This window comes from Bombina bombina, chromosome 7 (genome assembly GCF_027579735.1).
Source record: "Bombina bombina isolate aBomBom1 chromosome 7, aBomBom1.pri, whole genome shotgun sequence".
Lineage (NCBI taxonomy): Eukaryota > Metazoa > Chordata > Amphibia > Anura > Bombinatoridae > Bombina > Bombina bombina.
In genome coordinates, this window is record NC_069505.1 from 21,030,478 (window position 1) to 21,048,902 (window position 18,425).

An 18,425-nucleotide genomic window follows, 5' to 3' on the forward strand; every position below is an offset into this window, starting at 1 on the left:
CCGTAGACCGTCCTGTTACAAGACAAGCAGAAGAAGCTGCTGTGTGTGTCCTGCCAGGAGCTCGACTCAGACACAGAGAAAGATAACCCAGGTCAGACGTCCTCCTTCTTTATCTTGTCTGTGTGCCCTCTGCCAGCTGTACCCTCCTCCCTCTTTATCTTGTTTGCCCTCTGCCTCCCTAAGCCAACGTCTGTTCTCCTCCTTCTCGCGTCTCTGCGCTTCCTGTGTCACATTTATCACTGTCTCATTCTGAACTATCAAAGGGCCTAAAATGCCTTTTTAATACAAAAAAAATGTTAATTTAAAGAAAGAAACTATAAAGGGTTAAACCAATGGTTTTATGAGCTTGGTTACAGAGAGATTTCCTGAGCTGGAACTATTTATTTATTCCATTATTTTCTTTTCTAAGAAGTTAAGAATAAACACAGAGTAGCAGTACGATAAATTCGAAAATGAAGTCTCAAAATATTTATGGGTATGAAAAGAAATTCCATGAACATTTTTATCTTTTTTTCCTGTTTATCTTGTACTTTACCTTTGTGCATTGTGCCTTTTCCACAAAACCGACCATGCTACATACTATAGAGTCAACATCATGTGATCCCTGATTAAAGGGACAGTAAACTCCCAACATTTTCTTTAATGATTTGGATAGAACATACAATTTTAAACAACTTTACAATTAACTTCTATTATCAGATTTGCTTCATTCTATTGTTATCCTTTGCTGAAGGAACAGCATTGCACTACTGGCAGCTAGCAGAACACATCCAGTCAGCCAATCACAAGAGGCAGGCACCAATCAGCAGCTAGCTCCCACTACTGTAGGATATGTGCATATTCTTTTTCAACAAGGGATACCAAGAGAACAAAGCACATTTGAAAATAGAAGTGAATTTAAAAGTGTCTTTAAATTACTTGCTCTCTCTGAATCATGCACATTTAATAGTTGACCTTTAAGCACAGCAAACGCAAAAGATGCAAATGCTTAAGAGAGTTTTATATACTGTATCCCTGGTCTGTTGTTGCACATACCGACATACCTCGTTTTATTGCGCTTCACAGATATTGCTCTTTTTACAAACTGAAGGTTTGTGGCAGCCCTTTGTCAAGCAAGTCTATCGGCACCATTTTTACAACATATATACACATAAATACACACTCCTATATATACACACCACCAGCAAAATGAATATGACTCACTGAAGGCTCAGATTATGGTTAGTATTTTTTAGCAGTAAAGTATTGTAAGGTATGTACATTGTTTTTCGGACATACTGCTATCGCACACTTAATAGACTACACTATAGTGTGAATATAATTTTTATATGCACTGGGAAACCAAAACAGTTGTGTGACTCGCTGTATTGCTATATTTGCTTTATTGCGGTGATCTGGATCCAAACCCACAATATCTCAGAGGTACGCCTGTATATGTATATATGTTTGTATACAGTATCTCACAAAAGTGAGTACACCCCTCACATTTTTGTAAATATTTTATTATATCTTTTCATGTGACAACACTGAAGAAATGACACTTTACTACAATGTATAGTAGTGAGTGTACAGCCTGTATAAACAGGTAAATATTTATTATATCTTTTCATGTGACAACACTGAATAAATGACACTTTACTACAATGTATAGTAGTGAGTGTACAGCCTGTATAACAGTGTAAATATTTATTATATCTTTTCATGTGACAACACTGAAGAAATGACACTTTACTACAATGTAAAGTAGTGAGTGTACAGCCTGTATAACAGTGTAAAGTAGTGAGTGTACATCCTGTATAACAGTGTAAAGTAGTGAGTGTACAGCCTGTATAACAGTGTAAAGTAGTGAGTGTACAGCCTGTATAACAGTGTAAATATTTATTATATCTTTTCATGTGACAACACTGAAGAAATGACACTTTGTTACAATGTAAAGTAGTGAGAGTACAGCCTGTATAACAGTGTAAATATTTTATTATATACTTTCATGTGACAACACTGAAGAAATGACACTTTGCTACAATGTAAAGTAGTGAGTGTACAGCCTGTATAACAGTGTAAATATTTATTATATCTTTTCATGTGACAACACTGAAGAAATGACACTTTGCTACAATGTAAAGTAGTGAGTGTACAGCCTGTATAACAGTGTAAATATTTATTATATCTTTTCATGTGACGACACTTTGCTACAATGTAAAGTAGTGAGTGTACAGCCTGTATAACACTGTAAATATTTTATTATATCTTTTCATGTGACAACACTGAAGAAATGACACTTTGCTACTATGTAAAGTAGTGAGTGTACAGCCTGTATAACAGTGTAAATATTTTATTATATCTTTTCATGTGACAACACTGAAGAAATGACACTTTGTACAATGTATAGTAGTGATTGTACAGCCTGTATAACAGTGTAAATATTTTATTATATCTTTTCATGTGACAGCACTGAAGAAATGACACTTAGCTACAATGTAAAGTAGTGAGTGTACAGCCTGTATAACAGTGTAAATATTTTATTATATCTTTTCATGTGACAACACTGAAGAAATGACACTTTGCTACAATGTAAAGTAGTGAGAGTACAGCCTGTATAACAGTGTAAATATTTTATTATATCTTTTCATGTGACAACACTGAAGAAATGACACTTTGCTACAATGTAAAGTAGTGAGAGTACAGCCTGTATAACAGTGTAAATATTTTATTATATAATTTCATGTGACAACACTGAAGAAATGACACTTTGCTACTATGTAAAGTAGTGAGTGTACAGCCTGTATAACAGTGTAAATATTTATTATATCTTTTCATGTGACAACACTGAAGAAATGACACTTTGCTACTATGTAAAGTAGTGAGTGTACAGCCTGTATAACAGTGTAAATATTTTATTATATAATTTCATGTGACAACACTGAAGAAATGACACTTTGCTACTATGTAAAGTAGTGAGTGTACAGCCTGTATAACAGTGCAAATTTGCTGTCCCCTCAAAATAACTTAACACACAGCCATTAATGTATAAACTGTTGGCAACAAAAGTGAGTACACCCCTAAGTAAAAATGTCCAAATTGGGCCCAATTAGCCATTTTCCCTCCCCGGTGTTGTGTGACTCGTTAGTTTTACAAGGTCTCAGGTGTGAATGGGGAGCAGGTGTGTTAAATTTGGTGTTATCGCTCTCACACTCTCTCATACTGGTCACTGGAAGTTCAACATGGCACCTCATGGCAAAGAACTCTCTGAGGATCTGAAAAAAAAGAATTGTTGCTCTATATAAAGATGGCCTAGGCTATAAGAAGATTGCCAAGACTCTGAAACTGAACTGCAGCACAGTGGGCAAGACCATACAGCGGTTTCACAGGACAGGTTCCACTCAGAACAGGCCTCGCCATGGTCGACCAAAGAAGTTGAGTGCACATGCTCAGCGTCATATCCAGTGATTGTCTTTGGGAAGTAGACGTATGAGTTCTGCCAGCATTGCTGCAGAGGTTGAAGGGGTGGGGGGGTCAGCCTGTCAGTGATCAGACCATACGCCGCACACTGCATCAAATTGGTTTGCATGGCTGTCGTCCCAGAAGGAAGGATGCACAAGAAAGCCTGCAAACAGTTTTCTGAAGCCAAGCAGTTTAAGGACATGGATTACTGGAACCAAGTGGATTACTGGGACCAAGATAAACTTATTTGGTTCAGCGTGTGTGGCGGCAACCAGGTGAGGAGTACAAAGACAAGTGTGTCTTGCCTACAGTCAAGCATGGTGTGGGAGTGTAATGGTCTGGGCCTGCATGAGTGCTGCCGGCACTGGGGAACTGCAGTTCATAGAGGAAACCATGAATGCCAACATGTACTGTGACATACTGAAGCAGAGCATGATCCCCTCCCTTCGGAGACTGGGCCGCAGGGAAGTATTCCAACATAATTACCCCAAACACAGCTCCAAGACGACCACTTCCATGCTAAAGAAGCTGAGGGTAAAGGTGATGGACTGGCCAAGCATGTCTCCAGACCTAAACCTTATTGAGCATCTGTATGGCATCCTCAAATGGAAAGTGGGGTTGAGCAAGGTCTCCAACATCCACCAGCTCTGTGTTGTCATCATGGAGAAGTGGAAGAGGACTCCAGTGGCAAACTGTGAAGCTCTGGTGAACTCCATGCCCAAGAGGGTTAAGGCAGTGCTGGAAAATAATGGTGGCCACACAAAATATTGACACTTTGGGCCCAAGTTGGACATTTCCACTTAGGGGTGTACTCACTTTTGTTGCCAACGGTTTAGACCTTAATGGCTGTGTGTTGAGTTATTTTGAGGGGACAGAAAATTTACGGTATGTATGTATGTATATATATATATGTAATGCAGCACTTAATTGTTGATATATACTGTGCATATATAAAGCATTATTATTGTGTGTGCAGACCTTTTGTAATGCGACACTTAATTACTAATATATATTGTGCATATAAACATTTTTGTGTGTGCACAGAAATCTTGTAATGCGGCACTTAACTACTGATATACTGTGCATATATAAACATTTATTGTGTGTGCAGACCTTTAGTAATGCAGCACTTAGTTACTGATATATACTGTGCATATATAAACATGTATTGTGTGTGCAGACCTTTAGTAATGCAGCACTTAGTTACTGATATATACTGTACATATATAAACATTTATTGTTTGTGCAGACCTTATGTAATGCAGCACTTAATTACTGATATATACTGTGCATATATAAAAATGTATTGTGTGTGTGCAGACCGTATGTAATGTGGCACTTAATTACTGATATATACTGTGCATATATAAACATTTATTGTGTGTGCAGACCTTATGTAATGCAGTACTTAATTACTGATATATACTGTGCATATATAAACATTTATTGTGTGCGCAGACCTTATGTAATGCAGCACTTAATTACTGATATATACTGTGCATATATAAACATTTATTGTGTGTGCAGACCTTATGTAATGCAGGCACTTAATTACTGATATATACTGTGCATATATAAACATGTATTGTGTGTGCAGACCTTATGTAATGCAGCACTTAATTACTGATGTATACTGTGCATATATAAACATGTATTGTGTGTGCAGACCTTATGTAATGCAGCACTTAATTACTGATATATACTGTGCATATATAAACATGTATTGTGTGTGCAGACCTTATGTAATGCAGCACTTAATTACTGATATATACTGTGCATATATAAACATGTATTGTGTGTGCAGACCTTATGTAATGCAGCACTTAATTACTGATATATACTGTGCATACATAAACATTTATTGTGTGTGCAGACCTGTTGTAATGCAGCACTTTATTACTGATGTATACTGTGCATATATAAACATGTATTGTGTGTGCAGACCTTATGTAATGTAGCACTTAATTACTGATATATACTGTGCATATATAAACATTTATTGTGTGTGCAGACCTTATGTAATGCAGCACTTAATTACTGATATATACTGTGCATATATAAACATTTATTGTGTGTGCAGACCTATTGTAATGCAGCCCTTAATTACTGATATATACTGTGCATATATAAACATTTATTGTGTGTGCAGACCTTATGTAATGTAGCACTTAATTACTGATGTATACTGTGCATATATAAACATTTATTGTGTGTGCAGACATATTGTAATGTAGCACTTAATTACTGATATACACTGTGCATATATAAATATTTTATTGTGTGTGCAGACCTTATGTAATGCAGCACTTAATTACTGATATATACTGTGCATATATAAACATGTATTGTGTGTGCAGACCTTATGTAATGTAGCACTTAATTACTGATATATACTGTGCATATATAAACATTTATTGTGTGTGCAGACCTTATGTAATGCAGCACATAATTACTGATATATACTGTGCATATATAAACATTTATTGTGTGTGCAGACCTTATGTAATGCAGCACTTAATTACTGATATATACTGTGCATATATAAAACATTTATTGTGTGTGCAGACCTTATGTAATGCAGCACTTAATTACTGATATATACTGTGCATATATAAACATTTATTGTGTGTGCAGACCTTTTGTAATCAAACTCTACTTGCGTTATTTGAAGGAGCCAGTCCAGGCTTGTAACTGTAATAGACACAACTAACCAGTGTCATTGTGTTGCATTATCTTATCACGTTTGCTAAGGCCAGTTAGGGACAGATAAGTAGCAGGATTAGCCCTGTAAACTCTTCAGAGTGCACTTCCGATTCTGAGAACGGGAAAATGCACAATTTTCATAGGTGAATTACAGGAAAAGCAGGGATAACAAATACAAATGCAGAGTGTATATTTAGACATTTTTATCTCAGAGTATTTTATATTCTTTTAAGAGTTTTCTGTTGACTATATCATTATCACCTCCTGTTTCTCTCTGTTTTTTATTCATTTTCCTACAGAACCTCTGCCGCCCCTTGTTCTGCTGTATAATGTTACAGTTTTTAAATATAGCAAGTTTTTGTTAACCTCTTGAGTGCCTTTCCTGGTTTAGGTAGACAGGAAGCACCATTATAGTTACAGCTTGGGTATTTTCTCTAGGATATGTATTTTAACTAAATCCCCATTAATGGTATTCTGGGGAGCATACAGTTAGAAAGAAGAGATTTATTTTCTAGTTAACAAATGCTACTTATTTCTCTGGCAGCGTTTCCCAGAGTGCAAATATTTTATAAAACTTGTATAAATCTAACATATTTACGTGTTATAGAAAACACATTTCTGTGTTTCCTGTTCATATTTCTATTAGACATATTATCAGTTTATATCTCTTGTTATATAGATACGGTATGTGATACTGTATCAGACGTATTATCAGTTTATATCTCTTGTTATATAGATATGGTATGTGATACTGTATTAGACATATTATCAGTTTATATCCCTTGTTATATAGATACGGTATGTGATACTGTATCAGACGTATTATCAGTTTATATCCCTTGTTATATAGATACGGTATGTGATACTGTATCAGACATATTATCAGTTTATATCCCTTGTTATATAGATATGGTATGTGATACTGTATTAGACGATTATCAGTTTATATCCCTTGTTATATAGATACGGTATGTGATACTGTATTAGACATATTATCAGTTTATATCCCTTGTTATATAGATACGGTATGTGATACTGTATCAGACGTATTATCAGTTTATATCCCTTGTTATATAGATACGGTATGTGATACTGTATAAGACGTATTATCAGTTTATATCCCTTGTTATATAGATACGGTATGTGATACTGTATCAGACATATTATCAGTTTATATCCCTTGTTATATAGATACGGTATGTGATACTGTATCAGACATATTATCAGTTTATATCCCTTGTTATATAGATACGGTATGTGATACTGTATCAGACATATTATCAGTTTATATCCCTTGTTATATAGATACGGTATGTGATACTGTATCAGACATATTATCAGTTTATATCCCTTGTTATATAGATACGGTATGTGATACTGTATCAGACGTATTATCAGTTTATATCCCTTGTTATATAGATACGGTATGTGATACTGTATCAGACTTATTATCAGTTTATATCCCTTGTTATATAGATACGGTATGTGATACTGTATCAGACGTATTATCAGTTTATATCCCTTGTTATATAGATACGGTATGTGATACTGTATCATACGTATTATCAGTTTATATCCCTTGTTATATAGATACGGTATGTGATACTGTATTAGACATATTATCAGTTTATATCCCTTGTTATATAGATACGGTATGTGATACTGTATCAGACGTATTATCAGTTTATATCCCTTGTTATATAGATACGGTATGTGATACTGTATCAGACGTATTATCAGTTTATATCTCTTGTTATATAGATACGTATGTGATACTGTATTAGACTTATTATCAGTTTATATCCCTTGTTATATAGATACGGTATGTGATACTGTATCAGACGTATTATCAGTTTATATCCCTTGTTATATAGATACGGTATGTGATACTCGTATCAGACGTATTATCAGTTTATATCCCTTGTTATATAGATATGGTATGTGATACTGTATCAGACGTATTATCAGTTTATATCTCTTGTTATATAGATACTGGTATGTGATACTGTATCAGACGTATTATCAGTTTATATCCCTTGTTATATAGATACGGTATGTGATACTGTATCAGACATATTATCAGTTTATATCCCTTGTTATATAGATACGGTATGTGATACTGTATCAGACTTATTATCAGTTTATATCCCTTGTTATATAGATACGGTATGTGATACTGTATTAGACATATTATCAGTTTATATCCCTTGTTATATAGATAGGTATGTGATACTGTATCAGACGTATTATCAGTTTATATCCCTTGTTATATAGATACGGTATGTGATACTGTATCAGACTATTATCAGTTTATATCTCTTGTTATATAGATACGGTATGTGATACTGTATCAGACGTATTATCAGTTTATATCTCTTGTTATATAGATACGGTATGTGATACTGTATCAGACGTATTAATCCAGTTTATATCCCTTGTTATATAGATACGGTATGTGATACTGTATCAGACGTATTATCAGTTTATATCCCTTGTTATATAGATACGGTATGTGATACTGTATCAGACATATTATCAGTTTATATCCCTTGTTATATAGATACGGTATGTGATACTGTATCAGACGTATTATCAGTTTATATCCCTTGTTATATAGATACGGTATGTGATACTGTATCAGACGTATTATCAGTTTATATCCCTTGTTATATAGATACGGTATGTGATACTGTATTAGGACGATATTATCAGTTTATATCTCTTGTTATATAGATATGGTATGTGATACTGTATTAGACAGTATTATCAGTTTTATATCCCTTGTTATATAGATACGGTATGTGATACTGTATCAGACGTATTATCAGTTTATATCCCTTGTTATTATAGATACGGTATGTGATACTGTATCAGACATATTATCAGTTTATATCCCTTGTTATATAGATACGGTATGTGATACTGTATCAGACATATTATCAGTTTATATCCCTTGTTATATAGATACGGTATGTGATACTGTATCAGACATATTATCAGTTTATATCCTTGTTATATAGATACGGTATGTGATACTGTATCAGACATATTATCAGTTTATATCCCTTGTTATATAGATACGGTATGTGATACTGTATCAGACGTATTATCAGTTTATATCCCTTGTTATATAGATACGGTATGTGATACTGTATCAACTTATTATCAGTTTATATCCCTTGTTATATAGATACGGTATGTGATACTGTATCAGACATATTATCAGTTTATATCCCTTGTTATATAGATACGGTATGTGATACTGTATCAGACGTATTATCAGTTTATATCCCTTGTTATATAGATACGGTATGTGATACTGTATCAGACATATTATCAGTTTATATCCCTTGTTATATAGATACGGTATGTGATACTGTATCAGACGTATTATCAGTTTATATCCCTTGTTATATAGATACGGTATGTGATACTGTATTAGACGTATTATCAGTTTATATCCTCTTGTTATATAGATATGGTATGTGATACTGTATCAGACGTATTATCAGTTTATATCCCTTGTTATATAGATACGGTATGTGATACTGTATCAGACATATTATCAGTTTATATCTCCTTGTTATATAGATACGGTATGTGATACTGTATCAGACATATTATCAGTTTATATCCCTTGTTATATAGATACGGTATGTGATACTGTATCAGACTATATCAGTTTATATCCCTTGTTATATAGATACGGTATGTGATACTGTATCAGACATATTATCAGTTTATATCTCTTGTTATATAGATACGGTATGTGATACTGTATCAGACGATATTATCAGTTTATATCCCTTGTTATATAGATACGGTATGTGATACTGTATCAGACGTATTATCAGTTTATATCCCTTGTTATATAGAATACGGTATGTGATACTGTATCAGACGTATTATCAGTTTATATCCCTATGTTATATAGATACGGGTAGGTGATACTGTATCAGACGTATTATCAGTTTATATCCCTTGTTATATAGATACGGTATGTGATACTGTATCAGACGTATTATCAGTTTATATCTCTTGTTATATAGATACGGTATGTGATACTGTATCAGACGTATTATCAGTTTATATCCCTTGTTATATAGATACGGTATGTGATACTGTATCAGACTTATTATCAGTTTATATCCCTTGTTATATAGATACGTAATGTGATACTGTATCAGACGTATTATCAGTTTATATTCCCTTGTTATATAGATAACGGTATGTGATACTGTATCAGACTTATTATCAGTTTATATCCCTTGTTATATAGATACGGTATGTGATACTGTATCAGACGTATTATCAGTTTATATCCCTTGTTATATAGATACGGTATGTGATACTGTATCAGACGTATTGTCAGTTTATATCCCTTGTTATATAGATACGGTATGTGATACTGTATCAGACGTATTATCAGTTTATATCCCTTGTTATATAGATACGGTATGTGATACTGTATAATACGTATTATCAGTTTATATCCTTGTTATATAGATACGGTATGTGATACTGTATCAGACTATTATCAGTTTATATCCCTTGTTATATAGATACGGTATGTGATACTGTATTAGACATATTATCAGTTTATATCCCTTGTTATATAGATACGGTATGTGATACTGTATCAGACGTATTATCAGTTTATATCCCTTGTTATATAGATACGGTATGTGATACTGTATCAGACTTATTATCAGTTTATATCCCTTGTTATATAGATACGGTATGTGATACTGTATCAGACATATTATCAGTTTATATCCCTTGTTATATATATACGGTATGTGATACTGTATCAGACATATTATCAGTTTATATCCTTGTTATATAGATACGGTATGTGATACTGTATCAGACATATTATCAGTTTATATCCTTGTTATATAGATACGGTATGTGATACTGTATTCAGACATATTATCAGTTTATATCTCTTGTTATATAGATACGGTATGTGATACTGTATCAGACATATTATCAGTTTATATCCCTTGTTATATAGATACGGTATGTGATACTGTATCAGACGTATTATCAGTTTATATCCCTTGTTATATAGATATGGTATGTGATACTGTATCAGACGTATTATCAGTTTATATCCCTTGTTATATAGATACGGTATGTGATACTGTATCAGACGTATTATCAGTTTATATCCCTTGTTATATAGATACGGTATGTGATACTGTATCAGACATATTATCAGTTTATATCCCTTGTTATATAGATACGGTATGTGATACTGTATCAGACATATTATCAGTTTATATCCCTTGTTATATAGATACGGTATGTGATACTGTATCAGACGTATTATCAGTTTATATCCCTTGTTATATAGATACGGTATGTGATACTGTATCAGACGTATTATCAGTTTATATCCCTTGTTATATAGATACGGTATGTGATACTGTATCAGACGTATTATCAGTTTATATCCCTTGTTATATAGATACGGTATGTGATACTGTATCAGACGTATTATCAGTTTATATCCCTTGTTATATAGATACGGTATGTGATACTGTATTAGACATATTATCAGTTTATATCCCTTGTTATATAGATACGGTATGTGATACTGTATCAGACATATTATCAGTTTATATCCCTTGTTATATAGATACGGTATGTGATACTGTATTAGACGTATTATCAGTTTATATCCCTTGTTATATAGATACGGTATGTGATACTGTATCAGACGTATTATCAGTTTATATCCCTTGTTATATAGATACGGTATGTGATACTGTATCAGACATATTATCAGTTTATATCCCTTGTTATATAGATACGGTATGTGATACTGTATCAGACGTATTATCAGTTTATATCCCTTGTTATATAGATATGGTATGTGATACTGTATCAGACGTATTATCAGTTTATATCCCTTGTTATATAGATATGGTATGTGATACTGTATCAGACATATTATCAGTTTATATCCTTGTTATATAGATACGGTATGTGATACTGTATAAGACATATTATCAGTTTATATCTCTTGTTATATAGATACGGTATGTGATACTGTATCAGACATATTATCAGTTTATATCCCTTGTTATATAGATACGGTATGTGATACTGTATCAGACATATTATCAGTTTATATCCCTTGTTATATAGATACGGTATGTGATACTGTATCAGACGTATTATCAGTTTTATCCCTTGTTATATAGATACGGTATGTGATACTGTATTCAGACATATTATCAGTTTATATCCTTGTTATATAGATACTGGTATGTGATACTGTATCAGGACATATTATAGTTTATATCCCTTGTTATATAGATTACGGTATGTGATACTGTATCAGACATATTATCAGTTTATATCCCTTGTTATATAGATACGGTATGTGATACTGTATCAGACGTATTATCAGTTTATACTCCCTTGTTATAATAGATACGTATGTGATACTGTATCAGGCATATTATCATTTTATATCCCTTGTTATATAGATACGGTATGTGATACTGTATCTAGACTTATTATCAGTTTTATATCCCTTGTTATATAGATACGGTATGTGATACTGTATAGACATATTATCAGTTATATCCCTTGTTATATAGATACGGTATGTGATACTGTATCAGACGTATTATCAGTTTTATATCCCTTGTTATATAGATACGGTATGTGATACTGTATCAGACGTATTATCAGTTATATCCCTTGTTATATAGATACGGTATGTGATACTGTAATCAGACGTATTAATCAGTTTATATCCCTTGTTTATAGATACGGTATGTGATACTGTATCAGACGTATTATCAGTTTATATCCCCTTGTTATATAGATACGGTATGTGATACTGTATCAGACGTATTATCAGTTTATATCCCTTGTTATATAGATACGGTATGTGATACTGTATCAGACTATTATCAGTTTATATCCCTTGTTATATAGATACGGTATGTGATACTGTATCAGACATATTATCAGTTTATATCCCTTGTTATATAGATACGGTATGTGATACGGTATCAGACGTATTATCAGTTTATATCCCTTTTTATATAGATACGGTATGTGATACTGTATCAGACGTATTATCAGTTTATATCCCTTGTTATATAGATACGGTATGTGATACTGTATTAGACGTATTATCAGTTTATATCCCTTGTTATATAGATACGGTATGTGATACTGTATCAGACGTATTATCAGTTTATATCCCTTGTTATATAGATACGGTATGTGATACTGTATCAGACGTATTATCAGTTTATATCCCTTGTTATATAGATACGGTATGTGATACTGTATCAGACCGTATTATCAGTTATATCCCTTGTTATATAGATACGCGTATGTGATACTGTATAAGACGTATTATCTAGTTTATATCCCTTGTTATATAGATACGGTATGTGATACTGTATCACCGGTATTATCAGTTTATATCCCTTGTTATATAGATACGGTATGTGATACTGTATCAGACGTATTATCAGTTTATATCCCTTGTTATATAGATACGGTATGTGATACTGTATAAGACGTATATCAGTTTATATCCCTTGTTATATAGTACGGTATGTGATACTGTATCAGACATATTATCAGTTTATATCTCTTGTTATATAGATACGGTATGTGATACTGTATCAGACTATTATCAGTTTATATCCCTTGTTATATAGATACGGTATGTGATACTGTATTAGACATATTATCAGTTTATTATCCCTTGTTATATAGATACGGTATGTGATACTGTATCAGACATATTATCAGTTATATCCCTTGTTATATAGATACGGTATGTGATACTGTATTAGAACGTATTAATCAGTTTATATCCCTTGTTATATAGATACGGTATGTGATACTGTATCAGCAGTATTATCAGTTTATATCCCTTGTTATATAGATACGGTATGTGATACTGTATTAGACGTATTATCAGTTTATATCTCCTTGTTATATAGATACTGGTATGTGATACTGTATCAGACGTATTATCAGTTTATATCCCTTGTTAATAGATACGGTATGTGATACTGTATAAGCGTATTATCAGTTTATATCCTCTTGTTATATAGATATGGTATTGTGATACTGTATCAGACTATTATCAGTTTATATCCCTTGTTATATAGATACGGTATGTGATACTGTAATCAGACGTATTATCAGTTTATATCTCTTGTTATATAGATATGGTATGTGATACTGTCATCAGGCATATTAATCAGTTTATTTCCCTTGTTATATAGATACGGTATGTGATACTGTATCAGACGTATTATCAGTTTATATCTCTTGTTATATAGATATGGTATGTGATACTGTATCAGGACGTATTATCAGTTTATTTCCCTTGTTATATAGATACGGTATGTGATACTGTATCAGACGTATTATCAGTTTATATCTCTTGTTATATAGATACGGTATGTGATACTGTATCAGACATATTATCAGTTTATATCCCTTGTTATATAGATACGGTATGTGATACTGTATCAGACGTATTATCAGTTTATATCCCTTGTTATATAGATACGGTATGTGATACTGTATCAGACATATTATCAGTTTATATCCCTTGTTATATAGATACGGTATGTGATACTGTATCAGACGTATTATCAGTTTATATCCCTTGTTATATAGATACGGTATGTGATACTGTATCAGACGTATTATCAGTTTATATCCCTTGTTATATAGATACGGTATGTGATACTGTATCAGACGTATTATCAGTTTATATCTCTTGTTATATAGATACGGTATGTGATACTGTATCAGACATATTATCAGTTTATATCCCTTGTTATATAGATACGGTATGTGATACTGTATCAGACTTATATAGATACGGTATGTGATACTGTATCAGACGTATTATCAGTTTATATCCCTAGTTATATAGATACGGTATGTGATACTGTATCAGACGTATTATCAGTTTATATCTCATATAGATACGGTATGTGATACTGTATCAGACGTATTATCAGTTTATATCCCTTGTTATATAGATACGGTATGTGATACTGTATCAGACTTATTATCAGTTTATTTCCCTTGTTATATAGATACGGTATGTGATACTGTATCAGACGTATTATCAGTTTATTTCCCTTGTTATATAGATACGGTATGTGATACTGTATCAGACGTATTATCAGTTTATATCCCTTGTTATATAGATACGGTATGTGATACTGTATCAGACGATATTATCAGTTTATATCTCTTGTTATATAGATACGGTATGTGATACTGTATCAGACGTATTATCAGTTTATATCCCTTGTTATATAGATACGGTATGTGATACTGTATCAGACGTATTATCAGTTTATATCCCTTGTTATATAGATACGGTATGTGATACTGTATTCAGACGTATTATCAGTTTGTAATTCTCTTGTTATATAGATACGGTATGTGATACTGGTATCAGACATATTATCAGTTTATATCCTTGTTATATAGATACGGTATGTGATACTGTATCATACCGTATTATCAGTTTATATCCCTTGTTATATAGATACTGGTATGTGATACTGTATCAGACGTATTATCAGTTTATATCCTTGTTATATAGATAACGGTATGTGATACTGTAATCAGACGTATTATCAGTTTATATCTCTTGTTATATAGGGATACTGGTATGTGATACTGTATCAGACGTATTATCAGTTTATATCCTTGTTATATAGATACGGTATGTGATACTGTATCAGACATATTATCAGTTTATATCTCTTGTTATAATAGATACGGTATGTGATACTGTATTAGACTATTATCAGTTTATTCTCCCTGTTATATAGATACGGTATGTGATACTGTATCAGACAATTATCAGTTTATATCTCTTGTTATATAGATACGGTATGTGATACTGTATAAGACGTATTATCAGTTTATATCCCCTTGTTATATAGATACGGTATGTGATACTGTATCAGACGTATTATCAGTTTATATCCCTTGTTATAATAGATACGGTATGTGATACTGTATCAGACGTATTATCAGTTTATATCCCTTGTTATATAGATAAGGTATGTGATACTGTATTAGAATATTATCAGTTTATACTCCTTGTTATATAGATACGGTATGTGCTACTGTATCAGACGTATTATCAGTTTATATCCCTTGTTATATAGATACGGTATGTGATACTGTATCAGACGCATATTATCAGTTTATATCCCTTGTTATATAGAACGGTATGTGATACTGTATACAGACGTTATTATCAGTTTATATCCCTTGTTATATCTAGATACGGTATGTGATACTGTATCAGACGTATTATCAGTTGTATATCTCTTGTTATTAGATACGGATACTGTATTAGACACTATAGTATATCTCTGTATAAGAACGGTATGTGATACTGTATCAGACATATTATCAGTTTATATCCCTTGTTATATATATACGGTATGTGATACTGTATCAGACATATTATCAGTTTATACTCCTTGTTATATAGATACGGTATGTGATACTGTATCAGGCATATTATCAGTTTATATCTCTTGTTATATAGATACGGTATGTGATACTGTACCAGACGTATTATCAGTTTATTTCCCTTGTTATATAGATACGGTATGTGATAGTTGCTTCTTTACAAACCCTTGATGTCTTCACGTATTAGTTTTGGAAGGTTTTATCGGTTCTTGGAATAACAGGTCCCCGGCTCTGGTATTGTCCTTACCACCTTTACTGGAAGTCTATTTAATTAATTGGCCACCCTTTTATAAAATAAAATGCTTCCACTGGATACTTCTTAGATTTCCACAGAGCAGCAACTTTCTACTTTACTCCTATTAACGATTTTTCTTCGTTCTTGCTATCTTTATTTGAAAAAGCAAGAATGTAAGCTTAGGAGCCGGCCCATTTTGGTTCAGCGCCTGGGTAGCTCTTGTTGAGTGGTGTCTAAATGTAGCCTCCAATCAGCAAGCGGTATCCAGATGCTGGACCAAAAATGGGTCAACTTCTAATAAATTCAGCTGCCTCCATATTCAGCTTGCTTGTTTCTGCCCACCCACCATGTGTGTTGCTATAAGTCTTACTAATTCTCTAGAGCATTTTCTACAGACCCCCCCCCCCCATTTACAATGTTTTTTCTTTAGACTACATCTATCTGTGTATTTACTCACAGTGATTTATCATTTTTTGTTTTAGTCCTTAATCCCCAGGCTGCTCTGTCACAAGTGCGAGAGCATCGACTGTCTCTTCAGCCCTGTCAAGATCGCTCTCCTCCCCGGGAAGTCCAGGCTCCTTCAGTATCAAGGGCCACATCGGAGCCTCCCACAACCACCTCCTGCTCGGGAACCTCTAATGGTGATGCCATCCAGTCTGCTGAGAGCGCCGTGCTGGAGAAGATGAGCTGGGCGTCTCAGCAGCTACAAGGTTCCTGCTCAGTGGAGTACAGTTCCCAGCTGTGTGCTCTTATTGGGTCCTGCGCCCAGAGCCTGCGCCACCTCAAAGACCTTCAGCACTGAAATCCCAAATTACTTCCTAAAACTTTTTTTTTCCTGTTCAGGCATTTTGATTTGTGTTGGATTCGTTATTTTGGCTGTTAATTATATAACTATAAAGGAATAAATATGTTGTTTGGCTTCACACCATGTAGTGTGTGCTGATTGGCCGTAGTGCCAACCGTCCTCTCCAGCATATAGAAAGAGAGCGACATTGTAGTGCATGAGAGGAATGCACAGACGGGCTTAAAGGGACAGTGAAGTCAAAATGAAACATTTATGATTCAGATAGGGCATGTAATTTTAAACAACGTTCAAATTTACTTTTTATAATAAAATTTGCTTTGTTCTTTTAGTATTTCTTTGTTGAAAGCTAAACCTAGGTAGGCTCATACACTAGTTTTTAAGTTCTTATCTCAGTGCATTTTCATAGTTTTTCACAACTAGACAGTGCTAGTTCACATATGCCATATAGATAACAGTGTGCTCACTCACCGTGGAGTAATTTATGAGTTAGCACTGATTGGCTAAAATGCAAGTTTGTCAACAGAACTGCGATAAGGGGGAAGTCTGCAGAGGCGTAGATACAAGGTAATTGGCCAGTAAACACAAAGTAATGAAGGTTCATCCGAGGAGCATATATATAAAACTTAATATCTATGAATACGGCTTTCGGCTGACACGTTAGCTTTTATTGCTGTGATGTACTGACATGTATGGACTTGCTTGGACTTTGAGTATGGCATTTAGCCGAAACGCGTC

General features: G+C 33.4%; 1 protein-coding gene across 1 annotated transcript in view; it reads left to right on the forward strand.

The window, feature by feature from the left end:
• Window positions 1–17,808, forward strand: part of ZNRD2 (zinc ribbon domain containing 2) — a 28,451-nt gene extending 10,643 nt beyond the window's left edge. Inside the window, exons 3-4 of the mRNA XM_053719980.1 lie at window positions 7–91; window positions 17,368–17,808. Coding sequence (XP_053575955.1) covers window positions 7–91; window positions 17,368–17,687 — 405 coding nt within the window. The 3' untranslated portion in view covers window positions 17,688–17,808. The remainder of the gene's footprint in view (window positions 1–6; window positions 92–17,367) is intronic.
• The last annotated feature ends 617 nt before the right edge of the window (window positions 17,809–18,425 follow it).